This window comes from Amphiura filiformis, chromosome 15 (assembly GCF_039555335.1).
Source record: "Amphiura filiformis chromosome 15, Afil_fr2py, whole genome shotgun sequence".
In the NCBI taxonomy this organism is placed as follows: Eukaryota; Metazoa; Echinodermata; class Ophiuroidea; order Amphilepidida; family Amphiuridae; genus Amphiura; species Amphiura filiformis.
In genome coordinates this window covers 29,871,736-29,890,703 of record NC_092642.1, presented here as the reverse complement: position 1 = coordinate 29,890,703, position 18,968 = coordinate 29,871,736, and the positions used below count along the sequence as shown (strand labels likewise).

General features: G+C 36.8%; 1 protein-coding gene across 1 annotated transcript; it reads left to right on the top strand.

The window, feature by feature from the left end:
* The first annotated feature begins 8,992 nt into the window (after positions 1–8,992).
* LOC140170855 (uncharacterized) lies at positions 8,993–17,504 on the top strand. Its single transcript, XM_072194067.1, has 8 exons — positions 8,993–9,196; positions 10,827–10,984; positions 11,114–11,286; positions 13,335–13,735; positions 14,239–14,430; positions 14,898–15,164; positions 16,326–16,834; positions 17,265–17,504. Exons 1-8 carry the CDS (start codon positions 9,052–9,054, stop codon positions 17,502–17,504), a joined length of 2,085 nt encoding a protein of 694 aa, XP_072050168.1. The 5' UTR covers positions 8,993–9,051.
* The last annotated feature ends 1,464 nt before the right edge of the window (positions 17,505–18,968 follow it).

Sequence of the window (18,968 nt, the reverse complement as noted above, 5' to 3'; positions counted from 1 at the left end):
GTTTTTACATATCTGAAATATAGAGATATTTTGCTCCACAACATCGTTTTCCCCAATGAAATCGGACATTCCTAAGCGAAGATATTAAGTTCGTAAGGTATGGTATTATCAAATTGGAAATTGAGATATCGGCCATTAAAAATATTATTGACAATGTTGAAAGTAGGAATTACCTTGAAAAATGTCTCTAAAAATACAAGATGCCAGTTATATTCCGGTCTGAAACTATCAGACAATATTTTAAACATTAATAACATCACAAATTCGCAACAAACCCAAATTGTGAAAAATCACCCTCCGGCAGATTTTTGGCTATTTCTCCATTTACGATCCTGCCCAAAAGTGTCTCCTTTTGACATGACACGTCACATATATACATACGACAAGATGTTTTTAACAGATTCCACTGTTGGTAATAATTATTTTCTTCGTAGGTCCTGAATGCTATTTTCAGAAGATAGCAAGCAAAAACATTAAAAATAATAATGTTCCAAAAATACATTGCCAAACACGCGTTGTAGATGATGATTCAGTACGGCGCAAAACGGCAAATTTAATTGACCGGGCCACTCGCTTAGAAAAAAAGGCTATAGGCCAAATGCAAAGCTATAAAGAAATGTTAAAATGACGAAGTTGACCAAAATTGAAAACGGTACTTATATAGCAGAGATTATCAGGAACATGAAGAAAAAAAGAAAGAAGCAAAAATTCAAAACATGGCTTGTATTAAAAAAACCCACAAAAACAATGATGATTTAGTACGCAAGAAATTAACTTTTGTTTTGTATAAACCCGCCGTAATTGCTATCTTCAGTAGATAGTCAAAATAATAACCATTAAAAAAATCATTAAACATAAAGATAAAAAATATATATACGAAAAGATGTTTTTAACAGATTCCACTGTAGGTAATGATTATTTTCTTCGTAGGTCCTGAATGCTATCTTCAGAAGATAGCAAGCAAAAACATTAAAAATAATAATGTTCCAAAAAACATTACCTAACACGCGTTGTAGATGATGAGTCAGTACGGCACAAAACGGCAAAATTATTGACCGCGGCCGCGCGCTTAGAAAAGATAGGCAATAGGTCAAATGCAAACCTATAAAGAAATGTTAAAATAACAAAGCTGACCATTTTCCCCAAAAATTTGGGTCTTTTGGGGAAAAAATGTGTATCTTGAATACGATGATGTCGAAATTTTCAAATGATCGTCGACTTTTCCTAGCTGCTACATATACATAAATTTTACTTCGAGGACAGTTAAATATGAAATTGAATAGGCCTAATAATAAAAAAATATCACTTTTTATAATTTGCCATAAAATTTGTATTATATCGCCAATTTCAAAAAATCAAAATTATTTGATTTTAGAAGAACATTCCTCGTATTCAGAATACAATTCGATGTCTGATGTGCTCCCATGTCCCACAAAAGATACTGTGCAAACGTTGTTATCCGAGCCCTTAACCGTGAATAATTTCTTAAAAAGATGAATGCACTATTTCTTACCCTTTCAAAATTGTTGTGATTTGAAAGAAAGAAACAAGCAAACAAAATGTTTTGACAAATTTTGAGACAAAACATTCTATGGACGGACGTACGAACGTGACATCGTCATATAACGTGCACAATTCTCATCGACCACATCAAATTCAGGCACATTGAGTCAATCGAATTTACGCCATTGACTGCACTTCAGCGATCAAATAAAAGCCAAATAACCCAACATCTTGTTAGTTTCCCGCTCTATTGCTAATTGTTCATTATATCAAACTTAAACTCCTTTTTATTTTTATCGATCTTTTCTACTATTCTTTTCTCCTTAAAAATTGATTTTCAAGTGCATGCTCAATTTAATATGTCAGAAAGTAATAAATAAATCAACTAGACAATCTAATGATATAGCTGCTTTATTTAGGCTACATAAAAGTTGAGTTTTCTCGAAATTGCTTTATTGAGAAAGTCAACGGGATTCTCGAAAAATGACGAAATCGTCTAACCTACATATTAATTTATTTCGGAATAATAAACTTTTGAGCATTATTGATTATAAAACGAAATCAAAAGTTTAAATTAGTGTCACTGCACTTAGGGATACGAATTTGTCTGTTCCTATATGTACAGCGACCCGCCGATAGCCATGCAGGGCCGATAGCATTTCAATGACGAAACAGCTGTCCAGCAGAGAACATCGTGTTTTGGGGTTAGTTGGTTTTATCTGTTATATTTTGTTCTTTGCTGATTATTGTTCATAGTGTTCAAAGTAAAATTGTGGTGATGTAAAAATAGCGCCCGTGTCAATTTACAAGTTACATAGGGGACAATATTCAAACTGCACGGTCCAAACCCTTGCCAAATATTCTTCTGGTCACATATATTCAGAAAATGGATATAGTTTGACATAATATCTACGTTAAGTTAAATTTTGGGCTCTATTCATACGGGTGTCAAAACAAACAAAATGTTCTGATTTTGATGGAAACAGTCTCTAATTGTTTGTCCTGCTATGTCATATGAAGAGAATAGTAGGCTATTACATGGTGTTTATAACTTTGGCTGAACTAAAAAATTCAAAAGGCAGCTATAAGTATTTGCGAATGTCAGACCTCTTCTTGAAGTCGTTGCCACTTAGCATCACGATATTAATACTAAACATCATAAATATTTAAAATGCTTTAATATTGTTAATTTCCACGCTGGCTTACGCAGTCATAACTTTCATTCCAACGTAATACGTTGACAATAATTCACCTATTCAGCAATAACAGCTCGATGAGCTAAGAATTGCACGATGTTTAGACAGTTTATCAAGATGGAATGTATCACAGGTGATTGAAGGTGGTGTAAAAAAGACTTAAGACATGGACATCAGTGTAGCACTGCACTTAATTCACCTATTTGCGGTAAGTAACGCACTCTGTACTTTCATCATGTTTTTTCGTATAGCAAGTAATAACTAGTGGCAAATGGTGGTCATAGACCACAAACCTAGCTGGGGCATGTTGGTGTTTTGGAGGTATCTGACCCCTGCAAAATGTTCCAAAAACGTTCCCCTGGACATGTTTTGTTTGTTGTCACCGAGTTTGAGTCCCATACTCCTTACAGATGCCTAGAAAATTAAATTAATAAGATTTGACCCATATAACCTTTGACCTGACCCCTGCACAGCGTTCCAAAGTGTTCCCCTGGTCAGTAAGTTTGTTGTCACAGAGTTTGAACCATACCCCTTACAGATGTACAGAAAATGCATTTCGAAAATTTGACCTCTGCATGACCTTTGACCTGACCCCTGCAAACTGTTCGCCTGTTCATGAGATTTGTTGTCACTGAGTTTGAGCCCCATACCCCTTACAGATGTCCAGAAAATGAAATTATAAGATTTGACCCCAGATAACCTTTGACCTGACCCCTGCAAAATGTTCCCCTGGTCATTAAGTTTGTTGTCAGTGAGTTTGAACCCCGTACCCCTTACAGATGTCCCGAAAATGTATTTCTAAAATTTGACCTCTGCATGACCTTTGACCTGACTGCAAAATGTTCCATTGGTCATGATATTTGTTGTCACTGAGTTGGAGCCCCATACCCCTTACAGATGTACAGATAATACAATTGTAAGATTTTACCCCCTTAATGACCTTTGACCCCAATTCTGAGTGTAAGGTATGGGCACTGGGTAAAGCCGATGCACATGTGTAAGTGACGTCATTGTGCTATGTAATATGTGGCAGAAGAAGCATTTTGAAGATATTTGGGGAGATAACGAAAATGCCCCGTTAATGACCTTTGATCCCAATTCTGTTTGCACCATATGGGCCCTGGATATAGGCGATACATATGTGCAAGTTACGTAATTGTAGGGTGTAACATGTAGGAGGAGAAGCATTTTGAAGTTTGTTGCCAGAAGAAGAAGAAGAAGAAGAAAGAAAGAAGAATCGGATAGCAAAACAGTACCTAGCTCGGGGGGTTGAAAACCCCCCAGCTAGGTAAAAAGTAATAGTTTTTGTATGAAATTTATACAATATTCATTTTTACCGGCTTAGACCTAATTACGGATAAGGGATAACGGCACAGATATTAATCTTTGTGCAATTGTGTTTGGATGTATAAATGTAAACCCCGGCAATGGAAAGATTACACTGGGCTACTATTCCATTTGAAAACCGCACCCACTGTGGAAGATTTTTGAATTCCAACCAAATTCAACAGATCCAACCAGTTTCATTCATAAAAAGTAGAAAAAAATGTTGTCTAATTGGAGGCCAAATTGTACCAAATTCAACTGGATTTTATATATTTCAACAATTTTCAGTTGGAATTTCACATAAAACTAAATAGCGAAAATTTCCAGTTGGATTGACCATATGGTGCAACTGGAATAGAAATGGCATTGAAATCTTCCATAAGGGGTGTGGATTTTAAGATGGAATTGCCCATTGTAGTATGGAAATTATGTGTAAACGACGTTTCAACGATTTACTATAACTGGAGACAAGATGCCAAAACAACGTTTAAGGAACGTTTAAGGAACACTATACTGTAACTCGTCCTTGACTGGTATCACCACTGACCAACTTAACAGACTTCAAAGAATACAAAATTGCGCGGCCCGTTTAATCATGAAGAAAAGGAAGTATGAGCATATCACCCCGTCATATATGGGCTTCACTGGCTGCCATTAGAATTTCGGATTCAGTATAAGTTAGCTGTTCTTGCTTTTCGGCACTTTGAAGATACTTTACCAACTTATCTGTCTGCTACGCTCTGCACGTACAAACCAGCTCGATCACTTCGATCTTCTACTGAAAGATTATTGAAATCTCCCCGTGTAAATCTAAAATCGGCTGGTGAACGCTCCTTTCATTTCGCTGCCCCGGCTGTTTGGAACTCGCTTCCAAACAGCCTCCGTAACTACATTCGCTTATGCAGTTCAAAAGCAACTTAAAACTCATCTTTTTTCTTCGTGCTTTTCCGGATTCACATATGTAACTTGTTTGTCTTTATTGTTTGTGCGCCTTGAGTTCTTTTGAAGATTGCGCGCCTACTAAGAACCCTCCATTATTATTATTATTATTATTATTATTACTCCTTTACGTGTGCGTTTCCTATCTGTGTTCAAATTCGGTTTATCCTTAGTGTAAGAGAGCACGAAATACTATTAAAATAGGACTAGAGTTAGGATTAAGGTTAGGGTAGGACTAGGGTGGGTTAGGGATAGTGTTAGGATTAGAGTTTGGATTTGTTTGGTGTTCTCTTACAGGAAGGATGTATACACCAAAGTTTCGTATAGTTGATTCATTACCAGGCACATTTTTATCATTTTTTTGATTTAAAAAGTCCACATTAACATCCAAATTAATTTCAAATATAATTATGTTATTTTTCTCTCAGGTTCTGTCCATTCCAACGGCCCTAGCTACACCGGTTTGTTTACAAGGTGTGTATAAACATTTCTGTTCAAAATTACTATTTTGAACCTTATAGATAAGTCATATCGTGTCCACCTTCAAGCAGGTGGACACGATTATAATTGATTTTGAAATAAGCTCAAAATCAATGTAATATATTTGTTTCCTATTGTGACCACGAGGGTTCATTATGTAAGAAACAGTGCTTGGAATTTTGATTGCAATTTCAGTCAAATGAAACATTTTATAGTAGTTACAAAGTACAGTGGATTCAACAAGTATAACGTTTGGCGTTCTTCTTGGATTTATCATTCTGGAATTTGAAGCACAAAGGTCAAACTTTGGGCTTTACATTCAAATGGCTTACTTTCAAATCGCGTTTCCGAAAGGGAAAAAGTGACATGTTTGTCGAAGACCAGTTATGCCCTTGCGTGAAATATTTAATAAACTACAATGCTGGCCATAAGTGTTGGGACGGTTTTGATAGAGTTATGTAATAAGCCCCACTCCCGCCGGTCAATGTTGAATCCTACTTTTTCGTCACGCGCCTAGTGGCACCCAACATTGATTGGTGGGGATGGGGAAGGATTGGGGTGTTAGGAAAATGTATAGGCTTGACACCAAAGAAACCTCCATTTCACCAAATTACGGAAATAAGGCCTTAATAAAGTGTACGTTTTCCATAAGTGTCCCAACACGTTTTGGCCAGCATTGTAGAATCTATCACGGTTTTTTATCACATAAAATATTCTTATGTATTTTTATGTCATTATAATAATGCTAAAAGTGTTATACCGTAATCATACTCGGTTAAAATATTTACCTACATAGATGACGTACCAACATTGAGGAGACCTACAAGCAGGTGGACACGTTGGTTAAACAGTGACCAGATAACATCAGATAATCCGAGTGAAGGTGATAATGAAACAATAGCACATATCAATGAGGTAAAGATAATAACACCAATCCGACTAGGCCATTACTGCGGTGTCCCCGACGTAAAACTGCGGTGTCCCAAGGTCGGGGTTCCATCAATAACTTGTTAGTGTACTATACAGAATTGTACACAACAGTGATTTTCAATACACGATCATGAATTGATTTTACAAATTAAATCTCCCGCACCAAATTGGTGTATAGAAGACAAGCCAGTGTATTTTCAAATGGTTTTTTAAGCACATATCTTCAGGTTACTTCTTGTAAAATCGCACTATCGCAGGTAAAATCAATCGAGCTGGTATCAAAATTGAAATTTAATATCACCCACACTGTAAATGTCACCATATAGATTGGTTCAATTATTTACTACCTCAATTATGAGGGCATTAGTTTGTATCAGGTATTGACGCTTCATTATATTTGACCATAAACTTCACACAATCTTTGAGATAAATATTCACGTCACGCGTATATATCCCCACACACCCCTACAAGCATCCCATTCACATAAACACCCCGGCGAACCATAATGTACGTTCACACACAAGAGTCATTATAATGCAATTTTGCTATCAAAGTAGACTTTCCATGATCCGGACTGCCACAGAGAATACGTGTGTTCGTTAAACGGGCATTTCGAGATCCACAGCCTCAGTCATTTCCCACTTTTCTCAAAAAAAGTTGAGATTTTTATACCACTGGAAACCCCTGGCTACATAATGTTTGTGTACAAAAAAAATATTACAGATTAATTCGTGTAGGAAAACTATCGTCAAATTTGAATTACGGTTTGGTACACCAGAACGAAATTATAACACAGTGGTCTATGGAGTAGTTACACATGATCATTAATGACTGGAAACCATTGGCTAGCTACATATTGTTTGTGTATAAACAATTCTCGCATATTTATTCGTTTGGGAAAAATATCGTCAAATTTGAATTACGGTTTGGTACACCAGAATGAAATTACAACAACACAGTGGTCTATGAAGCAGTATTACACATAATCATGCATATCTCGCAAACGCAAAATCGGAATTAACTGAAATTTTGGCAATAAGCTTGCTTTGTCGATTTCAACTGAAAAATGTCACAAAAAGAGGATGCTAGGATAACTAAAATACTCCTTTAAATTACATTATATATATATATATATATATATATAAGTATTATTTTTCAGGTGACTATATATATATAGAAATCGAATTGAAAAAGTTAACAATTACTATACCACATAACAAGAATAAACATATCCCACAAAGCGTAAGCCTACAGACAAATACTGACTTTATCGTCGTGTAAGAATGTTCAATTTTCCATGAACGGAACTCAAGTTGAAGTCAGGGGATAGAGAAAGAGAGATTCCAATCATCATATAATGCCGTGCGCTAGCGCTCATAAATTTAGTATGTAAGTTACAAACGTGTTCTACAGAACTGTAACAAAATAGAGCTATCACCATAAGTCGGTTCAATGGTATAGTACCTAACTTAGAATGCTCAATAATAAGGAGGGCAGAGTTTGTATCAGGTATTTGATTTGAACATAAACTTCACACTATCTTGAGATAAATATGCACGTCACGCGTAACCGCACGTGTACACCCCTGCAAGGATCCCATTCATATATGCTAAACAATGCACAAGGGTCATCATGTAATTTAGTCAGCAAAGTAGACTTTCCATGATCCGGACCACCGCTTAGAAACAGCTGGATTAAATATACCATCAACAAGCATCATTTTGCGCTAGATAGTGATCACAAATTTAGTACTGTAATTCTACGTTGCATACTTTGTTCCACGGAATAAAAACACACACACACAAGCAAACAAACAAACAAAAAACACAATTTAATTTATTTAAACAAGACATGACTTATATTTAGTGTTATTTCGATTCAGAAAATGAATTTCAATTCAATTCATATTCAATTCTTATTTTATAAAATCATTTTGATGCAATTTCAATTCAATTCTTCTCTGGTTTAAATCATTCTGATTTAATTCCAATTCAATGCATTGAAATTAACTGCTAACCAATTTCAATTCCGATTCACAGCATTTGAATTCAATTCATATTCAAATTCAATTCTTATTACCAACACTGATACATTTTACCAGGCATTTGGCTAAAAGTAGTTCAGGGAGAAAGTTTATTCAAACTGATAAGCTGACAATACATGTGAAATGGCAGAATCAAAATACATGTTGCATGAATTGAATTGAAATGAACAAAAAACACATTTCGATTCAATGCATTGAATTGAATTGAAATGAAAAAGAAAAAAAAAACAAACATTTCGATTCAATTCACTGAATTGAATTGAATTGAAAAATAGCCAAAATCAAATTCAATTCAATTCCTATTCCAATGCATTGAAATAACATTCCATGTTATTCCCTGAGACAAGTATCCTAAATGCTTGTCTTAAAGTTTACTAGCAATATAATTATACCTTATACCAAATTGGCGTTTTGGAACAGGGACTCTCTCTTGCGCCTGACTGATTGATCATAGGACGTATTAGATTCAGACGAGGTGCGTAGGTCTACAATGGCACTGTAGAGTGGGCATAAATAGGAGAGGATGAAATAAATGAAATGAACCCAAATTATGTTTCTACATTATGCAGATTTATGGTGCCGATATCTGCTCATCTCCTATCACCATCCATTGCCGGCAGACATCTACCGGCATGTCATGGAAATCTACTGGTCGTCACTTCGCAATACCTTGCACAATAGATGGTGGTTTGTTATGTGTAAACAGTGACCAGGATACTGGTGTGGAATGCGGTGACTTTGAAGTTCGTCTAAAGTGTGCCATAACATATACAGCAGGTGAGTAACGGGTTCGACTGCAAGATTTAAAAACAAAATTATGTGGAAGAGCTTTGAGTTCATGATGTTACGCTGTAAAAGGTTGTTTTCTCTAATTATTCCTTGGATATAGCTTGATTCTGGACAGTCTTATCCATCTTCACGTTCCAAAAAACAATTCTGTGGGGTAAATTTAATACGCTCCCTCTGGCTACACCATTGACCCGGCCACTCAAAGGACCAGATGAAGCGGTAACCTTAGACATCGGGTCGGAGTATTTTAAGCCGAAAATCGGTCGTTACCCTTATCGGAACCGACTGTAACGAGATCTTTATCATGGGTCATCTACCCCGTCAGTTTTGAACCGGGGACCCCTCGCACCAAAGGCAATTACACGAAAAGTTTCGCAGTAGGCCTACTGTAAGACGAGTTACGAAGTTTAGTCTTCCAGAGACGTTGACTACAATGCTACTTTCCCAATTACATATAATTTGCCTCTTAGTTCTTTTTCTTCAAGTATACATGGTCAAAATATGCAATGTATTAAGAATTTATCAAGTCGTTTCAAGTAAATGACTATTCTGATTCGAAACAGGAGGAAAGTTTGAACCATTATCGATATTATTTAAGTAGAATACGACTTAACAATTGAGATTTTGTGTGTTATGTTATGAGGAGCATTTTGTAACTTATACTTTATTTGGAAAGTTCGTTTCTGAGCAGCGTGCTTTTATCGATATTGCTGGTAACGTGCGTGGCATTCCATTGTTGCATGTCTTTATGAAATTGTTTCACATTCGAATGGCAATCAATTAATTAATAAGTCACGAGAAAAATAATAATGTAAAACGTGCAAACCCAACTAATACTTGCTTGTAAACATACGTCTAAAGAGTGTAAATTATTAATTGTAACCTTTGTGCTAGATATGAAACATAAAATAGGCGGGAAAATAGACAGTTGTAGTAAATTTGTCCTACTTTCGCAAGATCCCAAACAACGTTTACTCGTGCAATATTAATTTATGAATCAATACTTGTTTATAGGAGAATTTTGTAACCTTTGATCACGGCAGCCGTTTCATTGCCTTGCAGCAATTAATGAATTTTTAATTTTTATTAATTTTAAATTGTTATTAATTGAAATGTTATCGTGCAAATAACGACGCATTTGGTTCATGTGCAATAATTTACTGACGAAGGCTATGGAATTCGTTACAAGTGAATTATTAATTATTATTATATTTTAACATTATTATTGGCAGGGTAGTATTATGATAATAGTTGCAGTGGTATATTGTTTAGATGCTGTACCATGTTATAAAGAACATGTTGTTATGACACCATCGATTAATTAGTAAAATGTACTTTTAATTTGAATCATAATCAACACCCATGTTAAAATCATTTTATCAGAATACAGCCGCATTCATGGCGGCGTTATATAGTGCATGGTAGCTGCAATTACATCGATAAAATCATAATTATATAATTGTGGTAGTATATTTCTAGGTGTTATTTCATTAAAACCTAACAAGAACTTATGAATGATACCATCAGCTCCCATCGTTTGGGTAGTAAATATTAGCTAATTGGTTAGCCCCTAAAATTACTTTGTTTGTTTGCTTGTTTGTTTGTTTGTTTGCTACAGCTGATCCACCTGCCCCAGTATACCATTGGGATTTCAGCACCCAAAGCACTCCATATGGATATTGCTCTATCCCTGGCAAATCATTCGATGTGTATCCTAACAATGGAGGGATATTCGGCCATATAACGTCAGGAAATATTGATATGACACAGATACAGGTAACAGTTTGGATCTCATAGTACATTGCTCTTTTTAACATAACTTTACGTTACCTCTGCCCGTGACACAGTGTGCATTTTCACTTCATGCATTTTACACTTTTTTTTCTTTCAAACGTGCCATTTAAGGGCTCATACCCAGGCAGTAGTTCACCGTGTATATGGCCATTTACAAGCGATGGAACTATGTCAGTAGACTTTGGTGACTTAGCAGGATCGTGTCTGTCCAACCCATCATGTTGTCAAAATGGATTCACCGTTAGTGTGTGGTTGATGGTGTTGTCAACTGGGGCGGATGAAGGGTCAGTTAAAGCTTTGTGAAATAGCGAAGTCTCATTTAAAGTGTAAAATGATTTATAGGCCCTAATGTGATGTAGCCAGGAGGATGAATTATGACATCTATCTTATTTAAGCAACTGATTCGATTTTGATATCAGTTTTGGTAGCATTTGCAACAACATATCTATCAGAATTGAATGTGGTCGACATATGACTAAGGGAGCTTGATCAAATCGCACTCAGCACCTAGGTTTCATTATCATTGAGGTATAGGACTTTTTATTTTTTCGGAGGAGAGCAGGTAGGGCAACTACTTGATTATATCTCTACATGTTCATACTACATACTCTGAAAATTTTAGAAAATTCGCACGAGTCCGTTTTTTTAAAATCACATTTTTGTTCCTAAAATGGGGGTTATAGCGCCCTCAATGGGCACTCTCTCCATAGGACTACATGTAAAGACCAGTTATAGACAAATGGCCCTAAAATAAAACGGACTCGTGCGAATTTCCTCAAATTTTGCATATGATGTAGATTTAACATCTGGAATGTAATGCAAGTGATGTCGTTGCTGCTCTTCTAAATTCATTTTTAAAATGTCCGCCCCAGACCAAGGTGTCAGCTATCCGATACACACTTAAGACGGTCCTTTGCTACTAACCGATTTGGCTCCTTCGTCACTAAACAAACCGTCTGGCGACAACCTCATAGTACACCTTTTCTGATTGGCCAATCATCATCATCATAAAATGTTAAGACGGAAATTGGTTGTCACTTAGCGCTGGACTGCAGCACATGCACGTGGTAGATGGACAACTATGTGGTTAGATAAATCCACACAATGTACTTGAGTACGCGCTGCGAGTCGCTGACATGAAAGGCGATATCAGACGATTGGCGCCTCGGTGGCTGCTAAGCTAGCGTATATTTTGCGTTTGCGGTATCTACAAATAGTGGGGGCCTATGATGTTTAGTGTCACGTCCTATAGCCAATTGAAAACAGTTTTATTTGGAAATTCCATACTGCAGTTACTGTACCTTTTCCTATACACAATACACAGTGCTCTCACCATTGACGCGCGACCTTTACAAATAGTGTATGTTAGAAGTATATTGCATTTGCCTAGTTAACATCACTGTGTGAAAAATAACCGGCCAATATTTAAAGTATTCTCCAAACTTCTAGCAAATATATTTCTCTAACATGACCTAAAATTACAATTAGGTTAGATGTTCAGAAATAGTCGCACTTTCGTAGAATATGAGTGAGGGCAAAGCATAGCTAGCCAACTCCAACGCCCCGTGTTAATTGAATGGAGATTTGACCGAAAATATTGAGCTATATTGGTAACGGATCGCTCCGTTCTGAAGGATGCCACAAAAAAACGGTACAAGCTACGTTTAAACTATTCTATGAAATTCTAGAAAATATAGTTTTGTAACATGTCCTAAATTTTTAGCTAATTTAGGTGTTTGGAAATAGTCGCACTTTTGTGTTTTAGGAAGGATATGTAAACGACAGATAACACCAAAAATATGAAGAAATTATTTCCAAACCGTGTTAAGTCAACAATCATTATGTTGCTCATTTTCAAGAATGCTGGTTAACAAAAAGCAGGCCATTGTCTCATTTCGTGAACAAAGGTCCACATACCATTGTTTTCTTGCGTTTCCTTTATAATCAGTTACCCAACTGAAGCTGTATTATAGCACCTCATAGCGATACCCCACATATAAAACAGACACATGTGCACAACCAGAGAAGATCCGATTTAATCAGTTGAGCTGTTTCAATGAGTGTTATCTTGGTTTAATAGCTTTTAATGGGGTTTAAGTCCTGCAAAGGTCGAGATGAATTCTACTGTAGATATGACTGCATCATGCATTAACAAATCAGCGATCGTCATTTCACGGGTTGTTGCCAGACAGCTTGTTTAGTGACGGACGAACACAAACCGGCTGGGACCGAGACAATGGCCATAAACAGTAATAATTAGTACATTACAAAATCAAAAAGGACCTGTTTTTAATTTTTTCACATTATATTTTACTCTTACAAATTTCACCAGATTTATTCTCAGTACCGGTGCACATGATTTCGAAGCTTCATACGGAGTGAGTTTATCTGTGGCAGGAGCCGTCTCCAGCCTATCGCCAACAGTCATTGTCCAAATCAGTATCGATACGGGCTTACTGGAAACCCACCACACCGTATCACGAGACGAATGGGTCCTCTTGATCATATCATTGAATAGTGGTACATTGACATCACGTAATAATACAGACGTGGTTACGGATCTTGTTCCACTTATTCGTGATTCGGCAATGGTGTATCCTGAGAGATACACTCGATTGAGACTTGGCAGCATTAGCGGGCCTGCATTTGCCATTGGCGATCTGAAAGTTTTTATGCCGATGCTTAGCAATGATCAGATGGGGACTCTGCAGACAAGCTACGATGCAACACACGGTAAGATTGACCCAACTAAGAATTGAGATCCGCAATTCATTTTAAGTACAGAAAACAATTCTAATCTACAATCCAGTACTGAATTGTTGGAACACTTTGAAATGGGTATTTGCCGCCCAATCATGCCAATCAATGTTGCAACCCGTTCATTTGGTCAAGCCCCCTAGAGACCACCCAACATTGATTGGTAGGGAGAGGGGAAAGTTGTAGGGTTCAGACTTCACACTAAAGAAACGCACTCTTAGAAAAATAACGGAAATACGGTTTAAAAAGTACTACTTCTGCACAAGCTTTGCCACTATTTGTGTCCGGGATTTTGTGTTATTGATTACTCATAGATTATGTTACAATATTAGCATACAAAATTTTACTTAAAATCATATTGTGTAACATATATTTTGGCGACACGATGTTGCTTCTGATGGACGTCTTGAATTGAGTGACATCTCACGTAACCAATCAAGTTATGAATGATTATGCAATATGTCATGCTCTTTTTGCAGTTCCAGATTGCCGGAATTACCATACACCGGATGAGATATACACCAATGACCCAGCAACCTACAGTCATCACTATGAATGGCCATCAATACCAGATGGTGTTACGTATTTCACATTTAAAGTTCGCGCCACACAGGATGCATTACTCAGCTTATCACCTACAGACTCGGATGTAGCAGGAATGTATCAAATAGGTAGGCTAATAGACATAAATGGCTACCCTCGGCGTATCAAGCATTTTCAAACTAAGTAGACAGAATAAAAGAGAAAGAGATGAATTGTTTTGCAGCTCACGTTGCAGTTAGGTCATTCACTTTTTTGTTTTTCTTTAACTTTTCAATAAAGGATGTGTCATTGATGGACATGGCAGTTGGTTGGTTGGACTCGGCATCTTTAGTTGTCTACCAACCCGCTGCCATGTCAAATAAATGGCATATACCTGTATCAAGGGGTTACAGAGCTACAGGCCTCTGAGCCTCAACTGTAATTCTTTCACTCATCGTTGTATTATGCATTTCCATAGTTTATTATATATGTATATCTTTATACCGTATTGTATTTTTGTGTATTATTCTTGTATCATGTAATGAGTGAAAAGACAATAATAAATCTAATCTAATCGAATCTACTGATGTATGAATTCTATTTCTTTTTGTTTCAGTGCTAGGTGGATGGGGTAACAGTCAATCTCAAATTCGTCTGTGTAAAGAGTGTTATGGCGCCATGACACCAGTATCCACCCCATCTCTTCTAAACCCTTACGAATATAGAGAATTCTACGTGTCATTTGCCGGCATTCATATCCAAGTTGGTGTCATTGGTCAGGAGCCATTCATGAGTCTTGAACACAATACTCCATACGATGTGAAATATGTTGGCATTGTTACAGGCTATGGGGATGGTGCTGATTGGACATTCTGCGGATATGGTAAGTTTCTTGGGGATACCGTTGGCGAAGTGACCAGCAAATTAATGTACAGTCTAAGACAGTCACACTCAAGATTGCCATTTCCATTACGGTCAGTCCCTGGTTATTTAATGACAATATTGCCACCGATAACGTGACTTGAACGGATATTTATTAGACATATCGCAACGACCCAATTTCAAAACCCTCTTTTGCCCAAATTCATTTTAATGCACAACAAAATGTTCACACTGTTTGTATAAGTTAACAAAAATAAGTCTACATAATAAATCATACAATAATCACAGATCTTTTTAAAACAGATAATTGCAATGACCAGCTTCTTGTTCTTGATACAAAGTTCTGTTACACTCAAAGCTCCGAACGACTGTCTGGATATATCAGGTTTCAAACTTATCCAGCGAAGTCCAATATAGACTTGATTCAACTGGTATATCCTTTGCGTACAAAATGCTTGCACTGGTGACGAGCTCCAAATGGTGTTACGTGTACACTATAGCTCCGTTCTTCATTGGAAACAATATCTTTGGTTTGTTTCATTTACGTTGACAGATGTGTCTGTTCATAAACCGGACTTCAAAAAGCCGAAAGAAAATATATTCCTTTTTGGAAAAGTTGTATGCTTTGACGTACTCCAAATCTCCTTCGTTCTAGCTGGAATAGTAGCTTCTTGACTACGTAAATAATTGGCTGGTTTGCAAGTGCTGTTACTTGAGAACACATGCTGCAATCCTATACATTTCATACTTGGAACACTTTCATAAATCTACCCCGAAAAAATCGGTTAAAACCAAAAATGGGGCCTTCTTGATTATTAAGTTCAACAAAAATGGGGCAGTACCAGTTCAATTATAGCTCATTCTCTTACATTCGCATTTAGCAACATGGTTTGTTTTAGCACTGGAAATTTTCCAATCCATAAATAGATCGAACTAACTTTGTTCTTGTAAATCAACTTGATTACATTCGAAGGAATGCCCATATCTCATGAAATAGTTTGAATGTAAACAAAATAATTGATTAAATTTAATGACTCAGAATACATCTCAATGTTTTAGCAAATTGCTGTAACTAAATATTGAAATTTTCCCCACGACTTATCTTGTCATAGTCTTGTGCACACATACATAACCAGGCGAACTCTGTTTTATTCACTTCCAGGTGGCTGCAATATAGTATCAAGTTGTTACGCAATCAGCTCAAGTTCTGATATTGGCATATCACCGGGAGACTTCATACCAAACGATTTGACGCAAACCACTTGCAAGGATCTCTGTGCGTTCTTAGGCTTCATCTACTCCGTAGTCGCAGGTTCAACATGTTATTGCAGATATACATCTCTCCCGACACAGTGGATCACAGATCCCAGTATGTGTGCCACACCTTGTCCAGGAGATTCAGGCGAAAATTGCGGAGATGCCAATTACGTTATCCAAAGTACGAGTTGCTCCACAGAATCGGACTTTGAATTAGGAGAAGTCTACCAATCAGCAGAGGTTGGTCAGACGGTAGCAATTCCGATTGAAGCAGAAGGCAAGTCCGTTCTAATTGCCGTTGATTATGGAGATGGAACGCCTATTCAAAGTCCTTCTGCTCAACAAATAAGACCACACGTATTTACAATACCAGGGAAATATGTAGTTTCTGCGTCTTCAAGTACCTATAGCAATGTAAGTACTGATGTTAGTTTGTTATTTTATCTGGATATGAATTGGCGTCTCATGATGTAATCCTATAAACATCTGTTACATATACTGAGACTCCTAAACAGTTACAATTTCAACGTATGAGAGCCCATCTCACCCACTCACACTCCACAAACACCCAACACATCCACAACCCCAAATTACCCCCACCGACACACCCCCACACACCGTTCAATGTGCAAGCACAAAATAAAATAAAATCGTAACATTATATTATTATGCACAGCAGCCTGTTTTCAGATTTCACAGAACGGATTATGTTAATATATCTCTATCACCCACAAATGCAGACCCACCCCATCTCCACCAAAAATACATTTTCTTAAAATTGATTTGCAAAACTCTTTTTTACCTCTGTGTTTCATTTAATACACGTCTTTTGTGTGTGTAATAGTTTTACGGTAAAGCCGTCGCAATGACTGCCGTATCAGGTGTCGGAGACGTCGTGTTAGATTGCCCTGAGGAGCTGTATATGTGGGACAGAGAACTGGAGTGTCAGTTACACGTTTTCTCCGGGTCTGATTTGGAACTGGATATTTTGTTGGATGATAACATTGTCATGTCTCTACCAATCGGATGTAAGTTAGGTGACAACTCTCTAGCCCGAAGGTTCCCTAGTCCGAAGGCTCCTTAGTCCGAAGGTTCATTAGTCTGAACACGTAATTTACCATTCGCTATTCCGAATTCTGAAAAAGGTTCGCTAGTCCGAATATCGGCTTCTCTAGTCTGAGGGTTCGCTAGACCGAATAATAGATAAGGTTCTCTAGTCCGAATATAGAATGAGGCTCGCTAACCTAACCCTAACCCTAAACCCTAACGCTAACCCTTATTCTATATTCGGACTAGAGAACCTTCGAATTAGCTAATTTAATTTGGTTTTAAGACTAGCGACCCTTAAGATCAGGTGATAAGTTCAGGCAAAAGGAGTCGATTGTGAAGAATATCGATTTGGACAAAACCATAATTATGTGTGCCTGTTCTTTTCTTTTCTATTTTTGCAAAAACCATGAACGTTCATAAATTAACAACAAATGATATAACTTCACGTCCGTGTCCAGCAAAGTTTAGTATTCAAAGTTATGGTTCAAAAGGTTATGGTTCATAAACTAAGGGTGAAAAAGGTTAAAATTGGACATCGTCGTCATGCAACTCAGTTGCAAGATAGTAACGCTATAGAATAAGTCTTTGTCTATTTTAAAAGTTTGATTTTAAAGATTATCAAATAGAAACAGCGAATGATGTTTATAAATGCAAATTTTCAGGATATAAAACCAAACTGTTGCCAAGATATATTCAAATAAATTTCTTTGAGCATTTTATTTTTGATAGCCATCTACCAAAAATAATATTTTTGGTAGCCATCTAAACCTTTCACCTTTCTTTGCGTATAGCGCCACATATGTTCTCCGTCGGACAGATTACCCATGATACAACAAGACCATTACAAGATATCATACACACAGCCGACATTATTGTATTACCATCAACAGAAGTCACGGAGGAAGCATATTTAATGGCAATGGAAGCGTTTGTATATGGGGATATAACACAAAGCATTGAAATCCATGTAAGTATTCTAAAAATAAACCCGGCGACGTTGTCAACTTTTTCGGTGTAGCAAATCCCCGGGAGCAAATCTGTTTTTGACATTATCGCTGCCCGCACTCTGCGACTAATCAAGAGCGCTCCACAGGTTACAATATAGCCCATGTTGTGTATATAGGGATGTGTTATAATAATCTTGTGTTCAACACTATTCACAAATTACGATTATCCATGATACCTTAAGCAATCACATAAGCAATCAATAAGGCTTCTATTCCTTAATGTTGCCAATATAGTACTGCATGCAAATTGCAAGCAGTTGAAGCCTTATAAGTAATTTGTAAGCTATCATTAAGTAACCGCTAATGCATTTGGGCGAAATAACAAAACAAGCTAAATAGTTGAATGCCTAAAAGAAGAAGGCGATTGTCATAACAAGGCATCGCATAATAAGCAATCCATTCTTTATATTTAAGCAATCAATGCCTTGTAAAGATTCGATTGCTTATCAGCAATCGTCAAGCTATCAATAAGCAATTGTTAGGTCTGCTTT

Excerpts from the sequence above, each read along its gene's own strand:
- LOC140170855 (XM_072194067.1), top strand. The coding sequence starts at position 9,052 with ATGTCATGGAAATCTACTGGTCGTCACTTCGCAATACCTTGCACAATA. Across the intron at positions 11,287-13,334 it reads TCAACTGGGGCGGATGAAGG|ATTTATTCTCAGTACCGGTG; the intron begins GTCAGTTAAAGC and ends AAATTTCACCAG. Across the intron at positions 16,835-17,264 it reads CTTCAAGTACCTATAGCAAT|TTTTACGGTAAAGCCGTCGC; the intron begins GTAAGTACTGAT and ends TGTGTGTAATAG.